General features: G+C 54.8%; 1 protein-coding gene across 1 annotated transcript in view; it reads right to left on the reverse strand.

The window, feature by feature from the left end:
• Positions 1-23,440, reverse strand: part of LOC128978698 (tetraspanin-15-like) — a 59,011-nt gene that overhangs the window by 23,939 nt on the left and 11,632 nt on the right. Inside the window, exons 2-4 of the mRNA XM_054396655.1 lie at positions 17,668-17,853; positions 8,467-8,541; positions 2,034-2,129 (exon numbers count right to left, since the gene is read on the reverse strand). Coding sequence (XP_054252630.1) covers positions 2,034-2,129; positions 8,467-8,541; positions 17,668-17,853 — 357 coding nt within the window. The remainder of the gene's footprint in view (positions 1-2,033; positions 2,130-8,466; positions 8,542-17,667; positions 17,854-23,440) is intronic.

A 23,440-nucleotide genomic window follows, 5' to 3' on the forward strand; every position in this document is an offset into this window, starting at 1 on the left:
CCCAACCCCCACCCCACTCCAGCCTCCATTCAGAGAGCTGTAGAGAGCAGTGAGGTCTCCCCTCAGCCTCCTCTTAGAATCAGAGAACTGTCAGGGCTGGAAGGGAGCTCAAGGCTCAGCCAGTCCCAACCCCCTGCCATGGGCAGGGACACCTCACACCACAGCAGGTTGCTCACAGCCACCTCCAGCCTGGCTGTAAAAACCTCCAGGGATGAGGCTTCCACCACCTCCCTGGGCAACCTCTGCCAGTCTCTCACCACCCTCATGGGCAAGAATTTCTTCCTCACATCCAATCTGAATCTCCCCACTTCTAGTGTTGCTCCATCCCCCCCACTCCTATCACTCCCTGACACCCTCCAAAATCCCTGGCCTGGAGCAGCAATGCTGTGGGCAGCAGGAGCAGGACAGGGATTGTGCCCTTGGGCTGGGCACTGCTGAGGCCACCCCTTGAATCCTGGGATTTTTTTTTCCTTCCCCCTCATCCCTTCAATCATTTCAACACCCAAGGAGAGTTGGAATTGTTGACCTTCTCCTAAGCAGGGCTCCATGGCAGGAACTCAGAAGCCATTTGAATTTCATCCTTAATTAAATCTTTATCACCTCAGGCCAGCTCCATGCTGCATAAAAGTCAAAGCAACCACAGCAGCACATCCAAGGCATGGTTGAAAAGCTCCTCAGAGTCCTGAGGAGGCTTTCATGGACCTGCAGCTTGGCTCCAGGATATGGGAATGGATCCTACCACCCCCTGGCAGGCTCAAAGCATTGGAAATGAGGCAGAAGAGGCAGCAGAACACCTAAAAAAAAAACAACAAAGATGTGCAGCAGAGAGAGCCAAGCCCCAGGGCTGGGACTGGCCATAGCTGGCACCACTCCCAGCAGCAGCATGGAGAGGCTGGAGGTCTCCTCTCCTTTCATCTACTGCATGGAAACAGCTTCTCTGCAATCTCCCCTTAGCCTTGGCCTCCTACTGCTGACACCTTGAGTAGAGACTCCCCCAAGGAGCCCTATCTAAGGGTTGCTGCAGCCTTCAAGCAGCTTTAGCACAGGGGTCCTGTAGGCCTCCAGCTCTCCCCCTAGGCAGGTTGGAGTCAAATCAAAAAGCCTGCCGGCTTTAGGCACCAATTGGATGTCAAGGTTGGGAAATGTCCTGGAATGGTTCCTGGCATGGTGTGGGTCAGGAGAAGCTCTTGGGCACCACTTTGCCATCAAGATTGGGTATAGTCCATGGCATGGTGTGGAGCAGAAGCTGTCTGGCACCAATTTGCTATCAGGACCGGGAAATGTGAGTGTCCTGGAATGGTTCATGGTGTGGAGTGGAGCAGGAGAAGCTCTTTGGTACCAGCCTGCCACAAAGATTGGGAAATGTGAGTGTCCTGGAATAGTCCATGGCATGGTGTGGGGCAGGAGAAGCTCTTGGGCACCAGTTGGACATCAAGACAGGGAAATGTGAGTGTCCTGGAATGGTTCATGGCATGGTATTGAGCAGGAGAAGCTCTTGGACACCACTTTGCCATCAAGATTGGCTATAGTCCATGGCACAGTGTGGAGCAGAAGCTGTCTGGAACCAATTTGTCATCAAGATTGGGAAATCTGAGTGTCCTGGTATGGTCCATGGCATGGTGTGGGGCAGGAGAAGCTCTTGGGGACCACTTTGCCATCAAGATTGGGTATAGTCCATGGCATGGTGTGGGGCAGGAGAAGCTCTTGGGCACCACTTTGCCATCAGGACTGGGAAATGTGCCTGTCCTGGAATGGTTCCTGGTGTGGTGTGGAGCAGGAGAAGCTCTTTGCAGGGCACACAGATGGCAGAACTCAACATAAAGCCCAGCAGGGAGGCCTTGGAGAGCAGCACACCACAAAACTCTGCCAAAAGGGTCATGCACCCCAGGAAAGGTCAAGATTCCTTAAGAAGGCTTCCTAGGGATGGGAGGGAACAAAACTCCAGGGAAAACTGAGGCCCAGAGTCCATCATCCCTCGAAGAACTTCCCAACAAGACCTCCCCAATGCCACCGCCCCCCCTCCAAAACCAAACCTTTTCCTGCACAAAATCCAAGATGTTCTTGAAGTCAAGGTCATCATAGTAGTGTCTGATGCCCTCTTGGATGTTGGAGTGCAAGACTGCATTCATCTGGGGACAGAAAAACCAAACCCACAGCTCAGATGTGGAAAAGGCAGCAGGAAAATATTGCAAAGCATGGAATTGTCCAAAGCAACAGGAGACAGCTGGCACCTGAGTGAGAACCCCAGGATCCCAGCATGGTGGGGATGGGAAATGACCTCTGGAGCTCATCCAGTCCAACCCTGCTGCTCCAGCAGGGCACCCACAGCAGCCTGCCCAGGAGCACAATGGGCAGGGACAGCTCCCACCAGCCCAGCTTGCCCAAACCTCATCCAGCCTGGCCTTGAACACCCCAGGCAGGAGGCAGCCACAGCCTCCCTGGGCAGCCTGTGCCAGACTCTCACCATCCTCACACTCAACAACTTCTTCCTCAGCTCCACTCTAACCCTGCTCTGCCTCAGCTTCAAACCATTCCCCCTTGGCCTGGCTCTGGATACCCTCAGCAAAAGTCTCTCTGCAGCCTTCCTGCAGGATCCCTTCAGGTCCTGGCAGGCAGCTCTGAGGTGCCCCTGGAGCCTTCTCCTCTCCAGGCTGCACACCCCCAGCTCCCTCAGCCTGTGCTCACAGCAGAGCTGCTCCAGCCCTTGGAGCATCTTTGTGACCTCCTCTGGCCTCACTCCACAGCTCTGTGTCCTTCTCCTGCTGGGGACAGCAGAGCTGGAGGCAGGATTGGAGGTGAGGTCTGAGCAGAGCAGAGCCAAGGGGCAGAATCCCCTCTCCTGCCCTCTGCCCACACTCCTCTGGCTGCAGCCCAGCTCACAGCTGCCTTTGGGCTGCAGGAGGGCACTGCTGGCTCTTGGGGAGCTGCTCAGCACCCAGCACCCCCAAGGCTCTTTCTTCAGGGCTGCTCTCAACACACTCTGCACCCAGCCTGGGGTTGTGCCTGGGGCTGGCCCAAAGCAGCAGCTCTGTCCTCCCCTGGCCTCGCTCCAACATTTCCATCTCCTTCTCATCCAGTTCCAACCCCCTGCCATGGGCAGGGACAGCTCATCCCATCACTGCATTCCCTAACTAGAGTTCCTCTCCACCTCTGCCTAGAAGGTCCCAATTAAGCACTGGGAGGTCACCATAAGCTTTCCCATGGATTCATGGAATGGTTTGGGTTGGAAGGGACCTCAAAGCTCATCCAGTTCCAACCCCCTGCCATGGGCAGGGACCTCTCCCACCAGCCCAGCTTGCTCAAGGCCTCATCCAGCCTGGTTTTAAGCACTTCCAGGGAGGAGGCATCCACAGCCTCCCTGAGCAACCTGTTCCAGTGTCTCATCATCCTTCTGGGGTAGAAATTCCTCCCTGTATCCAACCTCAGTCTCCTCTCATTCAGCTTGAAACTCTTCCCCCTCATCCCATCACTACACTCCCCAGTTAGAGTTCCTCTCCACCTCCACCTCCACCTAGAAGGTCCCCAGTAAGCACTGGGAGGTCACTACGAGCTTTCCCATCACCATCATCCCACCAGCCCAGCTTGCTCAAGGTCTCATCCAGCCTGGTTTTAAGCACTTCCAGAGAGGAGGCATCCACAGCCTCCCTGGGCAACCTGTGCCAGTCTCTCCCCACCCTCACTGCAAACAATTTCTTCCTCCTCTCCACTCTCAGTCTCCCCTCTCCCAGCTCAAAGCCATTGTCCCTTGTCCTGGCACTCCCAGCCCTTGTCCAAAGTCTCTCCCCAGCTCTCCTGGAGCCCCTTCAGGTACTGGAAGGCTGCTGTGAGGTCTCCCTGGAGCCTTCTCTTCCCCAGGCTGAACCCTCCTAGTGTCTCACCACGTCTCTTGCCCCCTCTGGCAATGGTGCTGGAGCTGGGGGAAGGTTGTGGAGCATGGAGAATGAGAGTGGTCAGGGGTTGGAACAGGCTGCTCCAGCATTTCTCTCTTATTCTGTGCAAAAGGAATTTTTGTTGTGTTTTGTTTTTTCCTGAGCTGGAAGCAGGGAAAAAGAGAGGTGGGGGGTGGGGGAAAGGGGGAGAGATGAAAATGCTGCTTTTCATAATTCATTCTGACATGAAAATTAGAGGTTGAACCAGGAGGGAACAGGGAGAAGAATGTGAAAGAAAAGAGAAATGAAGATCCATCAGGGTGACAAACAAAGCCTGCAGACAGCCAGGGGCTGGCTGAGGAGATCTGAAGCTGCCTGCAGGAAACTCTTCCTGGGGGAGGTTTACTGAAACCTGGCTGCCCAGTTTGCCCAGCACTGACACCAACCCAGCACTGACACCAACCCAGCAGGCAATGCCCAGGTTCTACCCTGGCCTGCTGCTTCTCCCCTCTTGCCCTCAGAGACGAGGGCAGCCTGGAGGCAGCCTCTGTAGTGAAACCCTGGGTTTGAGGTGGGAGAGAAAGGCCACAGGGTTAAATGGTGAAGTTCTGGTTCTTAGCCTTAGAGAATGGTTTGGGCTGGGGAAACCCTTCCAGGTCATCCACTCCCAACTCTGACTCTGCCAAGGCTGGGGCTGAGCCATGGCCCTCAGCACCACAGCTCTGTGGCTCTGGAACACCTCCAGGGATGGGGATTCAAACACCTCCAGGGATGGGGATTCAAACCCCTCCAGGGATGGGGATTCAAACCCCTCCAGGGATGGGGATTCAAACACCTCCTGGGCAGCCTGGGCCAGGCTTTGAGAACCCTTCCAGTTAAGAGGTTTCTCCTCATGTCCAACCTAAACCTGCCCTGGGGCACCTTAAGGCCTTTTCCTCTTGTCCTGTCCCTTGTTCCTTGGCACAAGAGCCCAACCCCCACCTGGCTCCAGACCTCCTTTGGTGAGGTCTCCTCTCAACCTCAGCTTTGAGAACCCTTTCAGGGAAGAAGTTTCTTCTAATCTCCAACCTAAACCTGCCCTGGGGCAACCTGAGGTCATTGCCTCTTGTCTTTTCCTCTTGTTCCTTGGCACAAGAGCCCAACCCCCACCTGGCTCCAGCCTCGTCTCAGGGAGCTGGACAGAGCCAGAAGGTCTCCCTTCAGCCTCCTTCTCCCCAGCTCCCTCAGCTGCTCCTCCCCAGACCTCTTCTCCAGATCCTTCCCTTTCTTGCCCTTCTCTGGTCCTGCTCCAGCCCTCAAGGTCCTTCTTGCAGCCAGGAGCCCAACCCTGCCCCCAGCACTCAAGCTGTGGCCTCCCCAGTGCCCAGCCCAGGGGCACAATCCCTGCCCTGCTCCTGCTGCCCACACCACTGCTGCTCCAGGCCAGGCTGCTGCTGCCCTTCTTGCCCACCTGGGCTACCCCTGGCTCAGCTCCAGCTGCTGCCACCCAGCACCTCCAAGGAATTTCCCTCTGGGCACTTTCCAGCCTGGAGCCTTCCTGGGGTTTTGGCAGCTCCCTTCCCCTCAAGAACCCAACCCCCATTCTCTCTGATAATCTCCCAACCCCCTTCCATTTCCCAATCAATGGAGCCTGTTCCAATCCCCTGTAGCTCTCAGGCCTCTAAACTCCTTTGTCATCCCTGCTGATTTAATCTGCAATCCAATTAAATGTGTTTTTAATGACTTTAATGAACAACCATTGTTCCACAGGCAGCTCTGAACCTCTGAACAGCTTCAGGTCCAAGCCAATCTATTGCTCCTTGGCTCTCTCTCTCTCTTCTCTCTCTCCCCTTCATTGTTTGATGTTTAATTAGGATAAACCCTTCCTTAAATTTAAATTAAGCCCCCAGTTTAAGCACTGATGGCTTCTGCTCAAGCCAGCAGCTCTCAAACCAGCAGCTCAGTCACCAGGCTGCAATCCCTCCTCCTTCATGCCACCAGAGCTTTCCTGCTCCATCCCTGCAAGTACAGGGTGGTGCTGAGCACCTCAGGACCACCATTGAGCTCAAAGGTGGAGCCAAGCAGAAGATGATCAGAGGAGGCTCAGAGGTGGAGCCAAGAGAAGATGATCAGAGGAGGCTCAAAGGTGAAGCCAACAGAAGATGATCAGAGGAGGCTCAAAGGTGAAGCCAACAGAAGATGATCAGAGGGCTGAAGAATCTCCACTATGGGAACAGGATGAGAGAGTTTGGGGCTGGAGGTCTGGAGAGCTCTGGGAAGCTGCTGGATGGAGTTGGCTGCAGCATCCTGAAGGCAATGTCCTCCCCCATTGCCTCCATTCGACTCTGGAGCTCCCCAGGCACACAACTCCCAACCCCAACCTTTGGGGTTCCCCAAGCACAAAACTCCCAATCCCAACCTGTCTTTGGGCTCTCCAAGTGCACCACTCCCAACTCTAACCTTTTGGGCTCCCCAAGCACACAATTCCAAACCTCAACCTTTGGACCTTCCCAAGCACACAACTCCCAACTCCAACCTTGGGGCTCCCCAAGCACACAATTCCCAACCCCAACCTCTCTTTGGGTTTCCCCAAGCACACAACTCCCAATCCCAACCTGTCTTTGGGCTCTCCAGGTGCACCACTCCCAACTCTAACCTTTTGGGCTGCCCAAGCACACAATTCCAAACCTCAACATTTGGACCTTCACAAGCACACAACTCCCAACTCCAACCTTTCTTTGGTGCTCTCCAAGCACACAACTCCCAACTCCAACCTTTCTTTGGTGCTCTTCCAAGCACACAACTCCCAACTCCAACCTTGGGGCTCCCCAAGCACACAATTCCCAACTCCAACCTGTCTTTGGGGCTCCGCAAGCACACAATCCCCAATCCCAACCTTGGTGCTCTCCAAGCACACAATCCCCAATCCCAACCTTGGTGCTCTCCAAGCACACAATTCCCAATCCCAACCTTGGTGCTCTCCAAGCACACAATCCCCAATCCCAACCTTGGTGCTCTCCAAGCACACAACTCCCAACTCCAACCTTGGTGCTCCCCAAGCACACAATCCCCAATCCCAACCTTGGTGCTCCCCAAGCACACAATTCCCAACTCCAACCTTGGTGCTCCCCAAGCACACAATTCCCAACTCCAACCTTGGTGCTCCCCAAGCACACAATCCCCAATCCCAACCTTGGTGCTCTCCAAGCACACAATTCCCAATCCCAACTTTGGTGTTCTCCAAGCACACAACTCCCAACTCCAACCTTGGGGCTCTCCAAGCACACAATCCCCTATCCCAAACTGTCTTTGGGGCTCCCCAAGCACACAACTCCCAACCTCAACTTATCTTTGGGATTTTCCAAGCCCATATCACCCAACAACTCCCAACCCCAACCTGTTTTTGAGGCTCATCAACCACACAACCTCCAGCTTCAACCCTGGCCATGATGTGTTTGCAGCCACCAAGCTGTTTGTGCAAAGGAGATTTGATTTTTGGAGCCTCTCAGAGGTTTTTCTCCTGACTTGAACACTCCCCAAGCCTGCAGAGCTTGAGCTCAGCTCTTTAATCATTTGAGGAACTGCAGGGGAAAGATTAAATTGAACATGGCAGGGTTCCTCAAGCAGAAGGTGGGTGGACAGCAAGGACATCTATTGGAGGCATTAACCACCTTGCCAGCTCAGCTCTAACTCAAACCTGTCCTTGGAAATGCAAGCCAGGAGTTGACCTAATGGAGGTGAGGAGTTTAATGAGTCCTCAAGAAAAAAAAAAAAACAACTATCAAAAAAATCCTCCAGGTTTTTGGCTCAGAGTCTGCAAAAGGAGCTGCAGCTGCAGCTCTGGGTGGTGCTGGAGCTCCATCACAGCTCTGGAGCACAATGGGCAGCCCCAGAAGAGCAAGAAGCAATAAAAACCTTCAGCCTTCAGGCTGGAAAGGGTCCAGAGGAGAAGGTCCTCAGAGTATAGGTCGATAGCTGGCAGGATATGAGCCTGCAGTGTGCTGGGCTGGGCACTGGGGAGGCCACAGCTTGAGTGCTGGGGGCAGGGTTGGGCTCCTGGCTCCAAGAAGGACATTGAGGGCTGGAGCAGGACCAGAGAAGGGCAAGAAAGGTGAGGAAGGGTCTGGAGAAGAGGGCTGGGGAGGAGCAGCTGAGGGAGCTGGGGAGGAGGAGGCTGAGGGGAGACCTTCTGGCTCTCTCCAGCTCCCTGAGAAGAGGCTGGAGCCAGGTGGGGGTTGGGCTCTTGTGCCAAGGAACAAGGGACAGGACAAGAGGCAATGGCCTCAGGTTGCCCCAGGGCAGGATCAGGTTGGCCATGAGGAACAATTTCTTCCCCTTGAAGGTTTGTCCAGGCCTGGCCCAGGCTGCCCAGGGCAGTGGTGGAGCCTCCATCCTTGGAGGGGTTTCAGAGCTGTGGAGATGTGGTGCTGAGGGCCAGGGGTTGGTGGTGCCCTGGGGCAGTGCTAGGTCAAGGCTTGGGCTCAATGAGCTCAAAAGGTCTCTTGCAGCCTGAATGCTTCTCTACTTCTACACCAGTGGAAGGATTTCCCTCCCTGCTGACAGCTGTGGCTGCTCTTTGTCACCATGCAGCCAGCCAAGGCCTCCTGCTTGCACTCACCTTGCTCTCAAAGATGATCTCAATGAAGAGGAGCAGCAGCTCCGTGAGGAAGATCACCAGCAGGACCCAGAAGAACTGGAAAGAGAAAGGGAAGGATCAGCCCTGCCCCAAGCCAGGCTGTGCCCTCACTCAGTGCAGAACCTCACCAAGGGAGACCTGGAGCTGTTCCCAAACATGTGGAAATCCAATCCCCAGGGAGCTGCAGACCCCTTCTGAAGGACTGAGTCCTAAAAGGGAGTGAGAAAGTGAGGAGGGGAGGGAAGGGAAGGAGAAGAAAGAGGAAGGGAAGGGAAGGAGAGGAAGGGGGAAGGGAAAGAAGGAGAGGAAGGGGGAAGGGAAAGAAGGAGAGGAAGGGGGAAGGGAAAGAAGGAGAGGAAGGGGGAAGGGAAAGAAGGAGAGGAAGGGGGAAGGGAAAGAAGGAGAGGAAGGGGGAAGGGAAAGAAGGAGAGGAAGGGGGAAGGGAAAGAAGGAGAGGAAGGGGGAAGGGAAAGAAGGAGAGGAAGGGGGAAGGGAAAGAAGGAGAGGAAGGGGGAAGGGAAAGAAGGAGAGGAAGGGGGAAGGGAAAGAAGGAGAGGAAGGGGGAAGGGAAAGAAGGAGAGGAAGGGGGAAGGGAAGGGAAGGAAGGAGAGGAAAGGGGAAGGGAAGGGAAGGAAGGAGAGGAAAGAGGAAGGGAAGGGAAGGAAGGAGAGGAAGAGAAGGGAAGGGAAGGAGAGTAAAGGGGAAGGGAAAGGAAGGAGAGGAAGAGAAGGAAGGAAAGGAAAGGGAAGGGAAGGGAAAGGAAGGGAAGGGAAGGGAAAGGAAGGGAAGGGAAAGGAAGGGAAGGGAAGGGGAGGGAAGGGGAGGGAAGGGAAGGGGGGGGAAGGGAAAGGCGGGGAGGGAAGGGAAGGGGAGGGGAATTTAAACAGTTCTGCAAGGGAAATGGAAGCAGATGGATGAAGTGGGAGCAAATGTGATCTCTGGGTGGCTAAAGGCTTGCAGCATCCCTCTGTGATGGGATGCTGGCACATGGCTGAACATCAATGTTTCCAAGCTGGGCATCCAGCAGAGATCATCCATCTCCAGAGCACAGGCAGCAGCTCCTGCCTCTGCCAGGATTGATTGTGGCAACAAACTCAGGCTGAAAATCAATGTCCTGATAGAGCAACTTCAGCTCCACTGTTTGAGAACCCTTTCAGTGAAGAAGTTTCTTCTAATCTCCAACCTAAATTTCCCCTGGCACAATGTGAGGCCATTGCCTCTTGTCCTGTCTCTTGTTCCTTGGCACAAGAGCCCAACCCCCACCTGGCTCCAGCCTCCTCTCAAGGAGCTGGACAGAGCCAGAAGGTCTCCCCTCAGCCTCCTTCTCCCCAGCTGTCTTCTCCAGACCCTTCCCCACCTTTCTTGCCCTTCTCTGGCCCTGCTCAAGCCCTCAATGTCCTTCTTGCAGCCAGGAGCCCAACTCTGCCCCCAGTAACTGAGGTATGGCCTCCCTAGTGCCATCAGAGGGGGACAGAGTTTTGGGACACCTGCAGAGGGAACCACTTGTTCCTTCCTGGTAAGTGGAACCAGCCTGAAGGTGCAGCCACCTGGAACATGTGGGTGGTGATGAATTGATCTCCCACTCCACCTGTGAGGCCACTAAATCATCATCCCCTGAGCAGGCATCCACCACCTCCCCTGTCCTCAAGAGCAGCCTTGGAGAAGCTCCATGGCTTCAAGTGAGCACAGAAGCACAAATCCAGGGTGGGTTTGCCCCAGCCTGAAACTCTAAGTGATGGTTTTAAAGGAACAACCTCTTCCTAGCAACCCTCTGGAGCTTTCTCCCCCTCACTGGGGACCTTTCCAAGGCTTGGCTGCCTGCTGACAGGCAGACATGAAGCCCTTCTTCTGAAAAACCAACACAAAAAGGGTTTATTCACCCATGGAAACAGCTTCCACTGCTGCTTTGAAGCAAAAAACAACAACCCAAAGCCTGTCAGGAGTTGTCTCCTGCACAGATAAAACGAGGACAGCAAAGCCCAGGTGAAGAGAGATTCTTTTGTTGTTGTTTGCACAGCATCTTCAGGTTTGGCTCTACAGCAAAAATCCTCTGCCCAGGACACTCCTTTGGTATTCACCCATTTGATTTACTTAGGGGGCATGGAAAGGTCTCCCCCCTGCTCATCAACCCAGGCTTATCAAAGCCAGTTTTCTGGTGGGATCTAACTGGGAGGAGTGGTGACAGCCCCCAGGCTGTGCTGCCATGCAGGGAGCCCTGGGCAGGTGCAGAGCTGGGGGAGAGGAACCTCATGGAGGGCAACCAGGGCAAGGGCAGGGTCCTGCCCCTGGGGAGCAACAACCTCCTGCAGCAGCACATCGGAGGGGGCACCTGCTGGGGAGCAGCTCCAAGGAGAAGGAGCTGAGAGTGCTGGGGGACAAGAAGGTGCCCAGGAGCCAGCAATGTGCCCTGGGGGCCAAGAAAGTCCCAATGGTGTCCTGGGGGCATGGAGAAGAGTGTGGGCAGCAGGGCAAGGGAGGTTCTGCTGCCCCTCTGCTCTGCCCTGGTGAGATCACATCTGCAGCCCTGCATCCAGTTGTGGGCTCCCCAGTTGCAGAGGGACAGGGAAGTGCTGGAGAGAGTCCAGGGCAGGCTGGGAAGCTGCTGAGGGGCCTGGAGCAGCTCTGGGAGGAGCAAAGGCTGAGAGCCCTGGCGCTGAGAGCCTGCAGAAGAGCAGCCCCAGAGGGGAGCTGAGCAATGCTCAGCAAGAGCTAAAGGAGCTGTGGGGGGCAAGAGGCTGGGGCCAGACTCTGCTCACTGGTGCCCAGGGACAGCACAAGGGGCAAGGGGCACAAAGTGGCACCCAGGAGGTTCCATGTGAAGAGGAGGAGAAAGTTGTTTGTTGTGAGGGTGCTGGAGGGCTGGAGCAGGCTGCCCAGAGAGGTTGTGGAGTGTCCTTGTGTGGAGAGCTTCCAACCCCCCCTGGGCATTGTGCTCCTGGGCAAGCTGCTGTGGGGGCAAGAGAAATTTTGAACTCCTTGGTTCTGAACACAGAACAAATCTAAGGGGAAGCTGCTGCTTGCTGAAGCTTTCAGCTCCTCTGACCTCAAACTGATTTTTAGCAGCTGCCCTGGGGTAAGGACTTCAGTGGTGAAGTGCCTGAGGGACACCTGAGCTATCGTCACAGAGGCTTCCACATTATTTGTTGCCTTTTTTTCCTCCCCAGCTGCTGGAAGCAGCTCAGACCTCAAAATGCTCCTTCACAGGATCCCAGAATCCCAGAATGGTAGAGGTTGGAAGGGATCTCTGGGGGTCCAACCCCCCTGCCAGAGCAGGATCCCCTGGAGAGGGGATCACACAGGAACACATCCCAGGTGGGTTTGGAAAGTCTCCAGAGATGGAGACTCCACCACCTCTCCTCTGGGCAGCTTGCTCCAGAGCTCCCACCCTCACATGAACAAAGTTCCTCCTCCTGTTTTGATGCTTCCTGTCTTGTTTGATTGCTTTTCTTCAGGGCCCTCAAACCTTCCAACCACTGCAGTAAGCCGAGTCCCTTCAAGGAGGAGGAATTTATCCTGCCAGGAGAAGGACAATTCTCCATCCACACAACAGCTCAGTGATTGCCAACCACTCCCCAGCAGCTCCTCTCCAAGCCCAGCCTCTCCACCTTGTTGCAGCCTTTACTCTCTCTGTTTGCTCCTGCAGTCAGGGGCTGGGGAGGGAAGGGGAAGGCACATCTCAAACCCAGCTTGGGAAGCCACATCCTGGGTCAGTCTTGAGAGTGGAAATACAAACCAGGGCAATAAAAGAAGTGGGGAAGGTGGTGGTGGCTCAGTGGTGGTGGCTCAGGGGAGTTTGCTCCTCACATCTTGCTGCTGATGCTGTTGGGATTTGGCTCTGCTCTACTCAGACCTCACCTCCAATCCTGCCTCCAGCTCTGCTGTCCCCAGCAGGAGAAGGACACAGAGCTGTAGAGTGAGGCCAGAGGAGGCCACAAAGATGATGCAAGGGCTGGAGCAGCTCTGCTGTGAGCACAGGCTGAGGGAGCTGGGGGTGTGCAGCCTGGAGAGGAGAAGGCTCCAGGGGCACCTCAGAGCTGCCTGCCAGGACCTGAAGGGATCCTGCAGGAAGGCTGCAGAGAGACTTTTGCTGAGGGTGTCCAGAGCCAGGCCAAGGGGGAATGGTTTGAAGCTGAGGCAGAGCAGGGTTAGAGTGGAGCTGAGGAAGAAGTTGTTGATTGTGAGGGTGGTGAGAGTCTGGCACAGGCTGCCCAGGGAGGCTGTGGCTGCCTCCTGCCTGGGGGTGTTCAAGGCCAGGCTGGATGAGGTTTGGGCAACCTGGGCTGGTGGGAGCTGTCCCTGCCCATGGCAGGAAGTCAGAGGAGATGATCTCTGAGGTCCCTTCCAACCTGAGCCATTCTGTGATTCCATGAAATCTCAGCACACAGAATCACAGAATGGTTTGGGGGTGGAAGAGACCTTTAAGGTCCCTTCAAGTCCAAATTTACCCCAGCACTGCCTGGGCACCACCAAACCATGGCCCTCAGCACCACACCTCCATGGCTTTGAGACTCCTCCAGGGATGGGGGACACCACCACTGCCCTGGGCAGCCTGGGCCAGGCCTGCACAACCCTTGTGGGGAAGAAATTGCTCCTCCTGTCACAGGAGGAGCAATAAATCCTGCTGGGGAGAGACCTCCAGGATCACAACTCAAACCCTCCCCTCCCTCCCATCCTGGCTGCGAGCACTTTGGGGCTCTCGTTGTGGGGATGACTTCCTCAGATGTTCTTTTCTTTATTGCATGTGGCAGGCATGAAGCTGCTGCTGTCCCTGGGGAGAAGGAGGCAACCCAAAGGGGCATTGTCTGTGTTTCATGCCCTTTGCAGCACTGATTGGGCAGGCAGCCCTCGTGCAATGCTCTTAATGAGCTCCACAGCTCTGTCGCCCTTGGGCTGCTCTGAGGCTGAGATTTCCTCCCCTCTGATGTGTCAATTTTACACTTCCACATGGAAGCAGAGGATTAGCTGTGAGCCAGGAGCCTGAGCACAGAAAGGGGAAATGCTCTCAGAAATGTGGAGCACTTCTCCCTCTTTGGAGTGAAGCTGGAGAGGATCAACAGAGCTTGAAAAGCAGACAAAGGGAAGAGGAGATGAAGGAGATGAAGAAGATGAAGCAGCACAACCCCAGGCTGAGATTGGAGAGAAATACTGAGCCTGGGATGGGAAAGAGAAGTGCTGTCCCCATCCTGCCAATGGACAAGAGAAGTCCAAAGAAGAGCCAGGAGGAGGATTTGGGGACTTGAGCATCTCCCCTGTGCAGAGAGACTGAGAGCCCTGCGGCTCTTTAGTCTGGAGAAGGCTGAGAGGGATCTGAGAGGGACAAAACCAAGTGCAAGGTCCTGCAGCTGGGTCGAGGCAATCCCAAGCACAAATCCAGGCTGGGCAGGGACTGGCTGGAGAGCAGTCCTGAGGAGAGGGACTTGGGGATGCTGGGGGAGGAGAAGCTCAACAGGAGCCAGCAGTGAGCACTTGCAGCCCAGAGAGCCAAGCAGAGCCTGGGCTGCAGCAGGAGAAGTGTGGCCAGCAGGGCCAGGGAGGGGATTCTGCCCCTCTGCTCCACTCTGCTGAGACCACTCCTGGAGCTCTGTGTCCAGTGCTGGAGCCTCTGTTCCAGGAAGGATCTGGAGGGGCTGGAAGGTGTCCAGAGAAGGGCCATGAGGATGACCAGAGGGCTGGAGCTGCTCTGCTCTGGAGGCAGCCTGAGAGAGTTGGGGTTGTGCAGGCTGGAGAGGAGAAGGCTCCCAGGAAACCTTCTTGTGGCCTTCCAGGATCTGGAGGGGGCTACAAGAAAGCTGGGGAGGGACTTTTGAGGGTGTCAGGGAGGGACAGGACTGGGGGGGAATGGAATAAAGCTGGAAGTGGGTAGATTCAGACTGGAAGTGAGGAAGAAGTTCTTCCCCATGCGAGTGGTGAGAGCCTGGAATGGGTTGTCCAGGGAGGTGGTTGAGGCTCCATCCCTGGAGGTGTTTGCAGCCAGGCTGGATGAGGCTCTGGCCAGCCTGCTGTAGTGTGAGGTGTCCCTGGGCATGGCAGGGGGGTTGGAACTGGCTGAGCCTTGTGGTCCCTTCCAACCCTGACTGATTCTATGATTCTATGATTCTATGATTCTATGATTCTATGATTCTATGATCTGATCAATGTCTATCAATAGCTGAGGAGTGGGGGGCAGGAGGAGGAGGCCAGGCTCTTTCTTTGGTGGTTCACAGTGATAAGACAAGGAACAATGGGTTCAAACGTGAACACAGAAGATTTCAGCTCAACATGAGGAGAAACTTCCTTACAGTGAGGGTGACAGAGCACTGGAACAGGCTGCCCAGGGGGGTTGTGGAGTCTCCTTCTCTGGAGGCTTTACAAACCCACCTGGATGCATTCCTGTGCAGACTACTCTGAGTGACCCTGCTCTGGCAGGGGGGTTGGAGCTGATGATCTCTTGAGGTGCCTTCCTGCCTCTGATGTTCTCTGAGACTGTGAAGTCCTGTCCCCAGCCTGCCAGTGAGGCTCTGGAGCCCTCAGAACAGACAGGGACCTGCTGGAGAGGAGCCAGAGGAGGGCACAGCAATGCTGGCAGGGCTGGAAGGGCTCTGCTGTGAGGCCAGGCTGAGAGAGTTGGGGTTGGTCAGCCTGGAGAAGAGCAGGTTCCAGGGAGACCTCCTGGTGGCCTTGCAGTGCTTCAAGGGCTGAACAGAAAGCTGGGGACAGACTTCTGAGCAGGGCTTGTGGGGACAGGACAAGGGGGGATGGTTTGAACTCAAAGAGGGAGGTTGAGAGTGGAGAGAAGGGAGAAATGTTTGACAGTGAGGGTGCTGAGAGCCTGGCCCAGGCTGCCCAGAGAGGTGAGAGCTGCCCCATCCCTGGCACCACCCCAGCTCAGGTTGTTTGGGGCTGTGAGCAGCCTGTGCTGGTTGGGGATGTCCCTGCTGGCTGCAGGGGGGTTGGGCTGGCTGAGCTTTGAATCTCCCTTCCCAACCCTGGAGCAGGCTGCCCAGAGAGGCTGTGGAGTCTCCCTCTCTGGCGGGGGGGGGGGTTGGGACTGGATGACCTTTGAGGCCCCTTCCAACCCAACCCATTCTGTGAGCCTGTGTCAGGTGGTACCCACACAGAGATGTGGAGGGGCAGAGAGCATTTCTCCCACCTCCTGCAGATGCCAGGACCTCACTGCTGTGCTGCTCTGGGCTCTGCCTCTCCTGCCAATGCAAATGCTGGCTGATTTTTTTTTTTTTTCCAGCAAAGCATCTCCAGTGAGCCCTGGCTGCTGGAGTGGTTGATTTTAAGACACCAATCAGCCCAGAGCAGTGGGAGGTGGAGGTGCTAAGCAAACCCTTTGCATGCAAGGCACAAACTCAGACTGGCAGCAAAGCTCTGTGGACCAGCAGGGATTATTCATCCAAAAGCTCTTTCTTCACTGAGGGAGCATCAGAGAGCCAACAGAGCTGTCACAGAGCTCCTTGATGGACCTTCCCCATGGATGAGGGTGGTGGAAGAGCTCTGACCTCCATCTGAATGGAGTCAATGGCTTAGGATGGCCTGGGATTGAACCAGGGGAGGTTTTAAGTTAGATATTAGGGGGAAGAAAAAACTTCCTTAAAGGGTTGGAAGGCTGAGAGAGTTGGGGCTGTTCAGCCTGGAGAAGAGAAGGCTCCAGGGAGACCTCAGAACAACCTTCCAGTAGCAGAAGGGCTCCAGGAGAGCTGGGGAGGGACCTGGGACAAGGGCTGGGAGTGCCAGGATCAGGGACAATGGCTTGGAGCTGGGAGAGAGAAGACTGAGACTAGAGAGGAGGAAGAAACTCTTTAGAGTGAGGCTGGGGAGAGACTGGAACAGTTGTGGAGGCTCCAAGCCTGGAGGTGTTCAAGGCCAGGCTGGATGAGGCCTTGAGCAACCTGAGCTGGTGGGAGGTGTCCCTGCCCATGGCAGGGGTTGGAACTGGATGGTCTTGAAGGTCCCTTCCAACCCCCAAGGGGTTGAGAGAAGCTCAGGTTTGCTTCTTGACCCCCAGAAATTGCTCTTCCCACCTAGCTTTGAGCCATCTGAGCTGGTGGGAGGTGACTCCTTGAGACATCAATTTTCCTCCTTGAGATCATCCACAGGATCAGAGGATGTGAGGGGTTGGAAGGGACCTCCAGAGATTGTAGAATCAGAGAATTGTTAGGGTTGGAAGGGACCTCAAGGCTCAGCCAGTCCCAACCCCCCTGCCATGGGCAGGGACACCTCACACCACAGCAGGTTGCTCACAGCCACCTCCAGCCTGGCTTCCACCACCTCCCTGGGCAACCTCTGCCAGTCTCTCACCACCCTCATGGGGAACAATTTCTTCCTAAAGTCTAATCTAAATCTACCCTCCTCTAGCTTGGATCCATCCCTCTTAGTCCTATCACTCCCTGACACCTTCAAAAGTCCCTCCCCAGCTTTCCTGTAGCCCCCTCCAGATCCTGGAAGGCCACAAGAAGGTCTCCTGGGAGCCTTCTCCTCTCCAGCCTGCACAACCCCAACTCTCTCAGGCTGTCTCCAGAGCAGAGCAGCTCCAGCCCTCTGCTCATCCTTCTGGCCCTTCTCTGGACACCTTCCAGCCCCTCCAGATCCTTCCTGGAACAGAGGCTCCAGAACTGTTCACAGAGCTCCAGGTGTGGTCTGAGCAGAGTGGAGCAGAGGGGCAGAATCCCCTCCCTGGCCCTGCTGGCCACACTTCTCCTGCTGCAGCCCAGGCTCTGCTTGGCTCTCTGGGCTGCAAGTGCTCACTGCTGGCTCCTGTTGAGCTTCTCCTCCCCCAGCATCCCCAAGTCCCTCTCCTCAGGACTGCTCTCCAGCCAGTCCCTGCCCAGCCTGGATTTGTGCTTGGGATTGCCCTGACCCAGCTGCAGGACCTTGCACTTGGTCTTGTTGAACCTCCTGAGGTTGGCTTGGGCCCAGCTCTGCAGCCTGTCCAGGTCCCTCTGGATGCATCCCTCCCCTCCAGCCTCCCTCCTGCTGAGCTTCTCTTCTCCCAGCACCCCCAAGACCTTTCCTTCAGGGCTGCTCTCCAGCCAGCTGAGATCATCCAGTCCTGCCCCCCCCCAGCCAGAGCAGGACCATAGAATCCAGCAGACAGGAATGCATCCAGATGGGGCTTGAAAGTCTCCAGAGAAGGAGACTCCCCATCCTCTCCAGAGGATCCCAGGGGCTGCCTGGAGAGCTCAGCACCACCCTTACCATCTTCAGCAGTGTGCGGTTGTCCCTCAGGCTCCCAACCATGCCCACAAAGGAGACTCCAAACATGGTGAAGCCCAGCAGGAGGAGGAGGATGGCTGGGGCCAGGAAGATCCCTTCCAAGGTTTTGTGCTTTTGCCTCTCCACCTCAGCATAAATCCCAACACAGAGGATCAGGAGGCCCAGGATCTGCAAGGGAAGCACAGGATGGGATTGAGGCACCATTGAGGGAGGGGAAATAGAGGGAAAAGAACCTGAGAGGTGGTGGTGGAAGATGTTCCATCCAGCCAAGCAAAGCCCACCCCACCAGATGATCCTTAAGGTCTCTTCCAGCCCAAACATTTGATGGTTCCATGACTGCCTTGGGTTTGGCAGAGCCAGAGAGGTTCTAACCACCAGCCCAAGCTCTGCCCTGAGGCAGCATAGCCTCAGTGGAGCAGAGAATCAGAGGACCACAGAATCACCTGGGTTGGAAGGGACCTGATCTAGTTGAGGATGTCTGCAGGGAGGTCAGACTGGTTGAGCTTTGGAGGTCATAGAATAGAATAGAATCCTAGAATCAACCAGGTTGGAAGAGACCTCCAAGGTCATCCACTCCAACCTAGCACCCAGCCCCATCCAATCAACCAGACCATGGCACCAAGAGCCTCATCCAGGCTGAACATCTCCAGGGATGGTGACTCCACCACCTCCCTGGGCAGCACATCCCAAAGGCAAATTTCTCTCTCTGTGAAGAACTTCCTCCTAACACCCAGCCTAGACCTCCCCTGCACAGCTTGAGGCTGTGTCCTCTTCTTCTGCTGCTGAGTGCCTGGGAGAAGAGCCCAACCCCCACCTGGCTACAGCCTCCCCTCAGGTAGTTGTAGAGAGCAATGAGGTCTGCCTGAGCCTCCTCCTCTCCAGGCTGAACACCCCCAGCTCCCTCAGCCTCTCCTCACAGGCCTGTGCTCCAGCCCCCTCCCCAGCCTTGTGCTCCAGACCCCTCCCCAGCCTTGTGCTCCAGACCCCTCTCCAGCCTTGTGCTCCAGACCCCTCCCCAGCCTTGTGCTCCAGACCCCTCCCCAACCTCATTGCCCTTCTCTGGACACCTTCCAGCACCTCAACATCTCTCTTGAATTGAGGAGCCCAGAACTGGACACAGCACTCCAGGTGTGGCCTGAGCAGTGCTGAGCACAGGGCAGGATGAGTTCCCTGCTCCTGCTGCCCACACTATTGCTGATCCAGGCCAGGATGCCATTGGCCTTCCTTGCCACCTGGGCACACTGCTGGCCTCTGTTCAGCTGCTGCCCACCAGCACCCCCAGGTCCCTCTCTGCCTGGCTGCTCTCAGCCACTCTGACCCCAGCCTGTAGCCCTGCCTGGGGTTGGTGTGGCCAAAGTGTAGAACCCTGCCCTGAGCCTTGTTAAATTTCATCCCATTGGCCTCTGCCCACCCATTGAGCCTGTCCAGGTCCCTCTGCAGGGCCCTCCTACCCTCCAACAGATCCACTCCTGCTCCTAACTTGGTGTCATCTGCAAACCTACTGATGATGGACTCATTGCCCTCATCCAGATCATCAAGAAAAATATTGAAGATATCGTCAAGAAAGATACTGAAGAGATCATCAAGAAAGATATTGAAGTCCCTTCCAGCCTGGACCATTCTATGATTCCAAAGCTCCTCCAGTCCAAGCCCTCTGCACTCAGCAGGGACAGCCCCAACCAGATCAGGTTGCCCAGAGCCCTGTTCAGTCTCTCCCTTGAATATCTCCAGGGCTGGAGCCTCAACCACCTTCCTGGGCAACCTGTTGCAGTGTTTCACCACCCTCATGGTGCAGAACTTGTTCCTCACATCCAATCTCAGTCTGCTCTGCTCTGACTTTGAACCATTGCCCTTTGTACTATCACTGCAGGCCTCCTGCATGACTCATTTCACTCCAGGGCTTGAGCCCCCACTTGCACCCAGCCCCATGGCAAGCTGCTTGCCCTCTCTCCACACACCAGCTCCAAGAGTGAGTTCCGAAGCTCCCTGCCCCATCCTGAACCACTGTGTCGGTGTGAGCTGAAATTCCCCCCCCACCGACAATAACCAGGCTAGCCCAGGCTAACCCCAACTGAGAGGCCTACCACCAATGCTGGGGCTCCCATATCAAAACACCTGGCTAGCCAAGACAGGACTGGCTCATTATCTCCTCTGATGTAATCCTTTCTCACATGTCTAATTTCCTGTCTGGGTGCATTAGCTGACTGTATGTCATCCTCATCCTCATCATCATCATCATCCTCCTGAGGTCGCTGTCCCCATAATCCTATTTTAATCCTCCGTTGAATTTCTTTGAGTTCAGAGGCACTACCAGCAGTTGCTAATCTACCAGGGTCTACATCCTGACCTACATTTCCATCATCCATGTGGGGTCTCAAGAGGTCTACCAGAGTTTTAAGGCTAACCCTCTCTTCCTCATCAGAAGGATCTTTCTTAAGAGAGGGACCCTGAGTAGAAGGACCCTCATCTCCATCTGCACCATCTCCTGCAGCATCTGCATCTCCTTTACGCTTTCTGGTTACAGTGGCCACCAAATTTACTGGCTTGGCTTTCACATTCACAGCAGAATTGGAAGAGCAAGTAGCCTTATGTCTTTCTTGATACAGTGCTATCAGTAGCCATATGATTATTCCAAGAAGCAACAAAATTAAGATTAAGGCTAGTACAAGATACCTAAGGTACCACTGGTTCCAAAGACCCTCTGTAGTTGTAAGAGGAGTAACAAACTCATATGTGTCTGCTAGCAGATCCATAGTTGAGTTACCATAGCTTCTTAGCCCAATAAGACCATAACAGAATTCACCAACATTCAGTAACTTGTTCTTAACCCAAAGAAACGACTTATATGCCACGTATCTCACAATCTTGTCTATCATGCAGGAAACAGCCCATCTGTAAACAATCACACTGATAACAGAGGAAATAAAATTACTCAAAATCCAAAACAGCTTCATTTTGCTTCCTAATCTGAGCAGAAATAAATCACAAGCAATCGAGCCCCGAGTTGGAGCGCCAAAAATAAAAAGTGTGTCGGTGTGAGCTGAAATTCCCCCCCCACCGACAATAACCAGGCTAGCCCAGTCTGGAAGCAAATGAAAAGCTGTATTTACAAGCAGAGTCTAAAAATCTACAATGAAATGCAATGAATATGTACAAATATACAAAATTCACAACATTCACAGATATATACAATCAACAGAAAAAGCACAACCGATCTCCCTTTGCTTCCCCCCAAGGGGACCCTTCCAAAGGGGCCTCCCTCTCCCAGGAGCTTCCCCCCCAGACCCCCCTGGACAGAGAAGCAGAGTTAGTTAAGCAGAAACTTAGCTGCCAAGGTCAGTGTGTTATCTTCAGCCAGAAGAGAAGAAGAAACAGCAGCCAGACAGCCCAGCAACTGCCCCCACTGCCGAACGCAGAATGTGCCGAATGCCTACTTTGTTTTGGGTAATAGTTCTTAAACATTTCTATCTATCCAATGGAAGTGTTTAGAACAATCGTTATTTTGCTTTCTTACACCCAATAGTGACTTATTTACATTCTTTCACTTTCTCTGTTTTGAACTTTGCAAGGAAAAATTAAAAAGACAGTTTCAAACCACCACAACCACTTTTGATCCTGGGATGAAAAAGCACCAGGAATGAAAAGCCACCAAGGATTGATGCCAACCTTCCTCCCCTCCCTTCTCCCTCCCTGGGAACAGCTCTAACTGCAGCAGAGAGCCTGAGGCCTCTGGGCTAAAGCAGGGCTTCCAGAAGGGCTGGTTGCATCCAGCAGCTCCTTCCACATCAAAGCCCAAAGCTTCTTCCCAAGGGTCTCATTCTCCCTGTGGCTGCTGGCCCCGTGGCACAGCCAAAGGCTTCTTAGGCTGGTGCCAAGCTGGCACCTGTAAAGGTCAGAGAGGAACCTGAGGAGCAGCTGGAGCCATTTCATGCTGCTTTTTGCAGCCTTCCCCATTCTAAATCACAGCTGCAGGCTCCAGGGGGAAAGCCCTGGGCTGCAGGCACCTGCATGCAAAACCCTACAGCTGCAAAGAGAAGGAAAAAGCCTTTTTGACACTCTTTTTGCAGGCTCACAGGATCACAGAGGATCCCAGGTAAAAGTCCTCCCAGTTCCCATCACCCTTCTGGATCCCAGGGAAAAGCCCTCCCAGTTCCCATCACCCTTCTGGATCCCAGGTAAAAGACACAAATAATGAAGATCTCTAGAGGTCTAGTGGAGGAAAAGAAGATTATGAGGAGCAGTCAGCATGGATCCAACCATGCTTGAGCAATCTGATGGCCTTCCATGGTGGTGGGACTGGTTGGGTAGATGAGGGGAGAGCAGTGGTGGCCACCTTGACTCCAGCCAGGCTTTGGGCACTGGCTGCCATGGCATCCTCACAGGGAATCACAGAGTCACAGCTCAGAGGATGTCAGGGGTTGGAAGGGACCTCTGGAGAGCTTCCATCCAAGCCCCTGCCAGAGCAGGACCACAGAATCCAGCACAGGGCACACAGGAACACATCCAGACAGGGCTGCAAAGGCTCCAGACAAGGAGACTCCACAACCTCTCTGGGCAGCCTGCTCCAGGCCTCTGGGAGCCTCCCAGTGCAGAAGTTCCTCCTGCTGCTGAGCTGCAACCTCCTGTGCTGCAGTTTCCATCCTTGGCCTAGCCCAGGGTGCAAGTGAGCAGAGCCTGGCCCCTGCCTCCTGCCCCCCAGCCCTCAGCTCTTGAGAGACATTGAGCAGATCCCTCTCAGCCTTCTCCTCTCCACACTCACCACCCCCAGGGCTCTCAGCCTCTCCTCCCCAGGCACTGCTCCAGGCCCTTCAGCATCCTTGGAGCCCTCCCATGGACTTTTCCAAGAGGCTTCACTGCTCCTAAGGACTTCACTCAAACTCTTCTTGGGGGAAGCTCTTCTTGGCAGTTGGATTGGATGACCTCTGGAGGTCCTTTCCAACCCAGACCACTCCATGATTCCCTGATTCCTGCTACTTCACAGAACTGCCTGGTTGGGAAAAACAAGAGACACTGGCACAGGTTGCCCAGGGAGGCTGTGGATGTCCTCCCCCTGGAGGTGTTCAGGGCCAGGCTGGATGAATCCTTGAGCAACCTGGGCTGCGGGGAGGTGTCCCTGCCCATGGCAAGGGGTTGGAACTGGATGAGCTTTGAGGTCCCTTCCCACCCAACCCATTCTGTGATTCAATTCTTAAGCTTTGCTCCCAGCCTTTGCTTTTTTTTTTAGGAGGTTGATTGTTTTCTTCTCTGCTCCTCTCTGGACACAATTTCTGGTGCATTTTTGTAGCCAGTTCATGTCCATCAGTCACTGTCAGCTGCCAGGCTTCCATCTCTGAGGGCACTGAAATCTCTCAGGCAGGGAAATTTGGACTCCTTCACAGGACCAGAGAGTTGCCAACCTTGGTAAAGACCTTCAGGAGCACTGAGGCCAATGATTAGCTTAACACCAAGCAGTCCTTGATTAAATCTTGTCCCCAAGCACTATGTCTACACAGCTCTTAAGCACCTCCAGGGATGGGGACTCCACCACCCTGTCCCTGGGCAGCCTGTCCAGGGCCTGAGAACCCTTTCTGGGAAGAAATTCTTCCTCATATCCACCTGAACTTCCCTTGGTGCAGCTTGAAGCCATTTCCTCTTGTCATGGAATGGGTTGGGTTAGAAGGGACCTCAAAGCTCATCCAGTTCCAGCCCCCTGCCATGGGCAGGGACACCTCCCACCAGCCCAGGTTGCTCATGGCCTCATCCAGCCTGGCCTTGA

The sequence above is a fragment of the Indicator indicator genome, chromosome 38 (genome assembly GCF_027791375.1).
Source record: "Indicator indicator isolate 239-I01 chromosome 38, UM_Iind_1.1, whole genome shotgun sequence".
NCBI lineage: Eukaryota > Metazoa > Chordata > Aves > Piciformes > Indicatoridae > Indicator > Indicator indicator.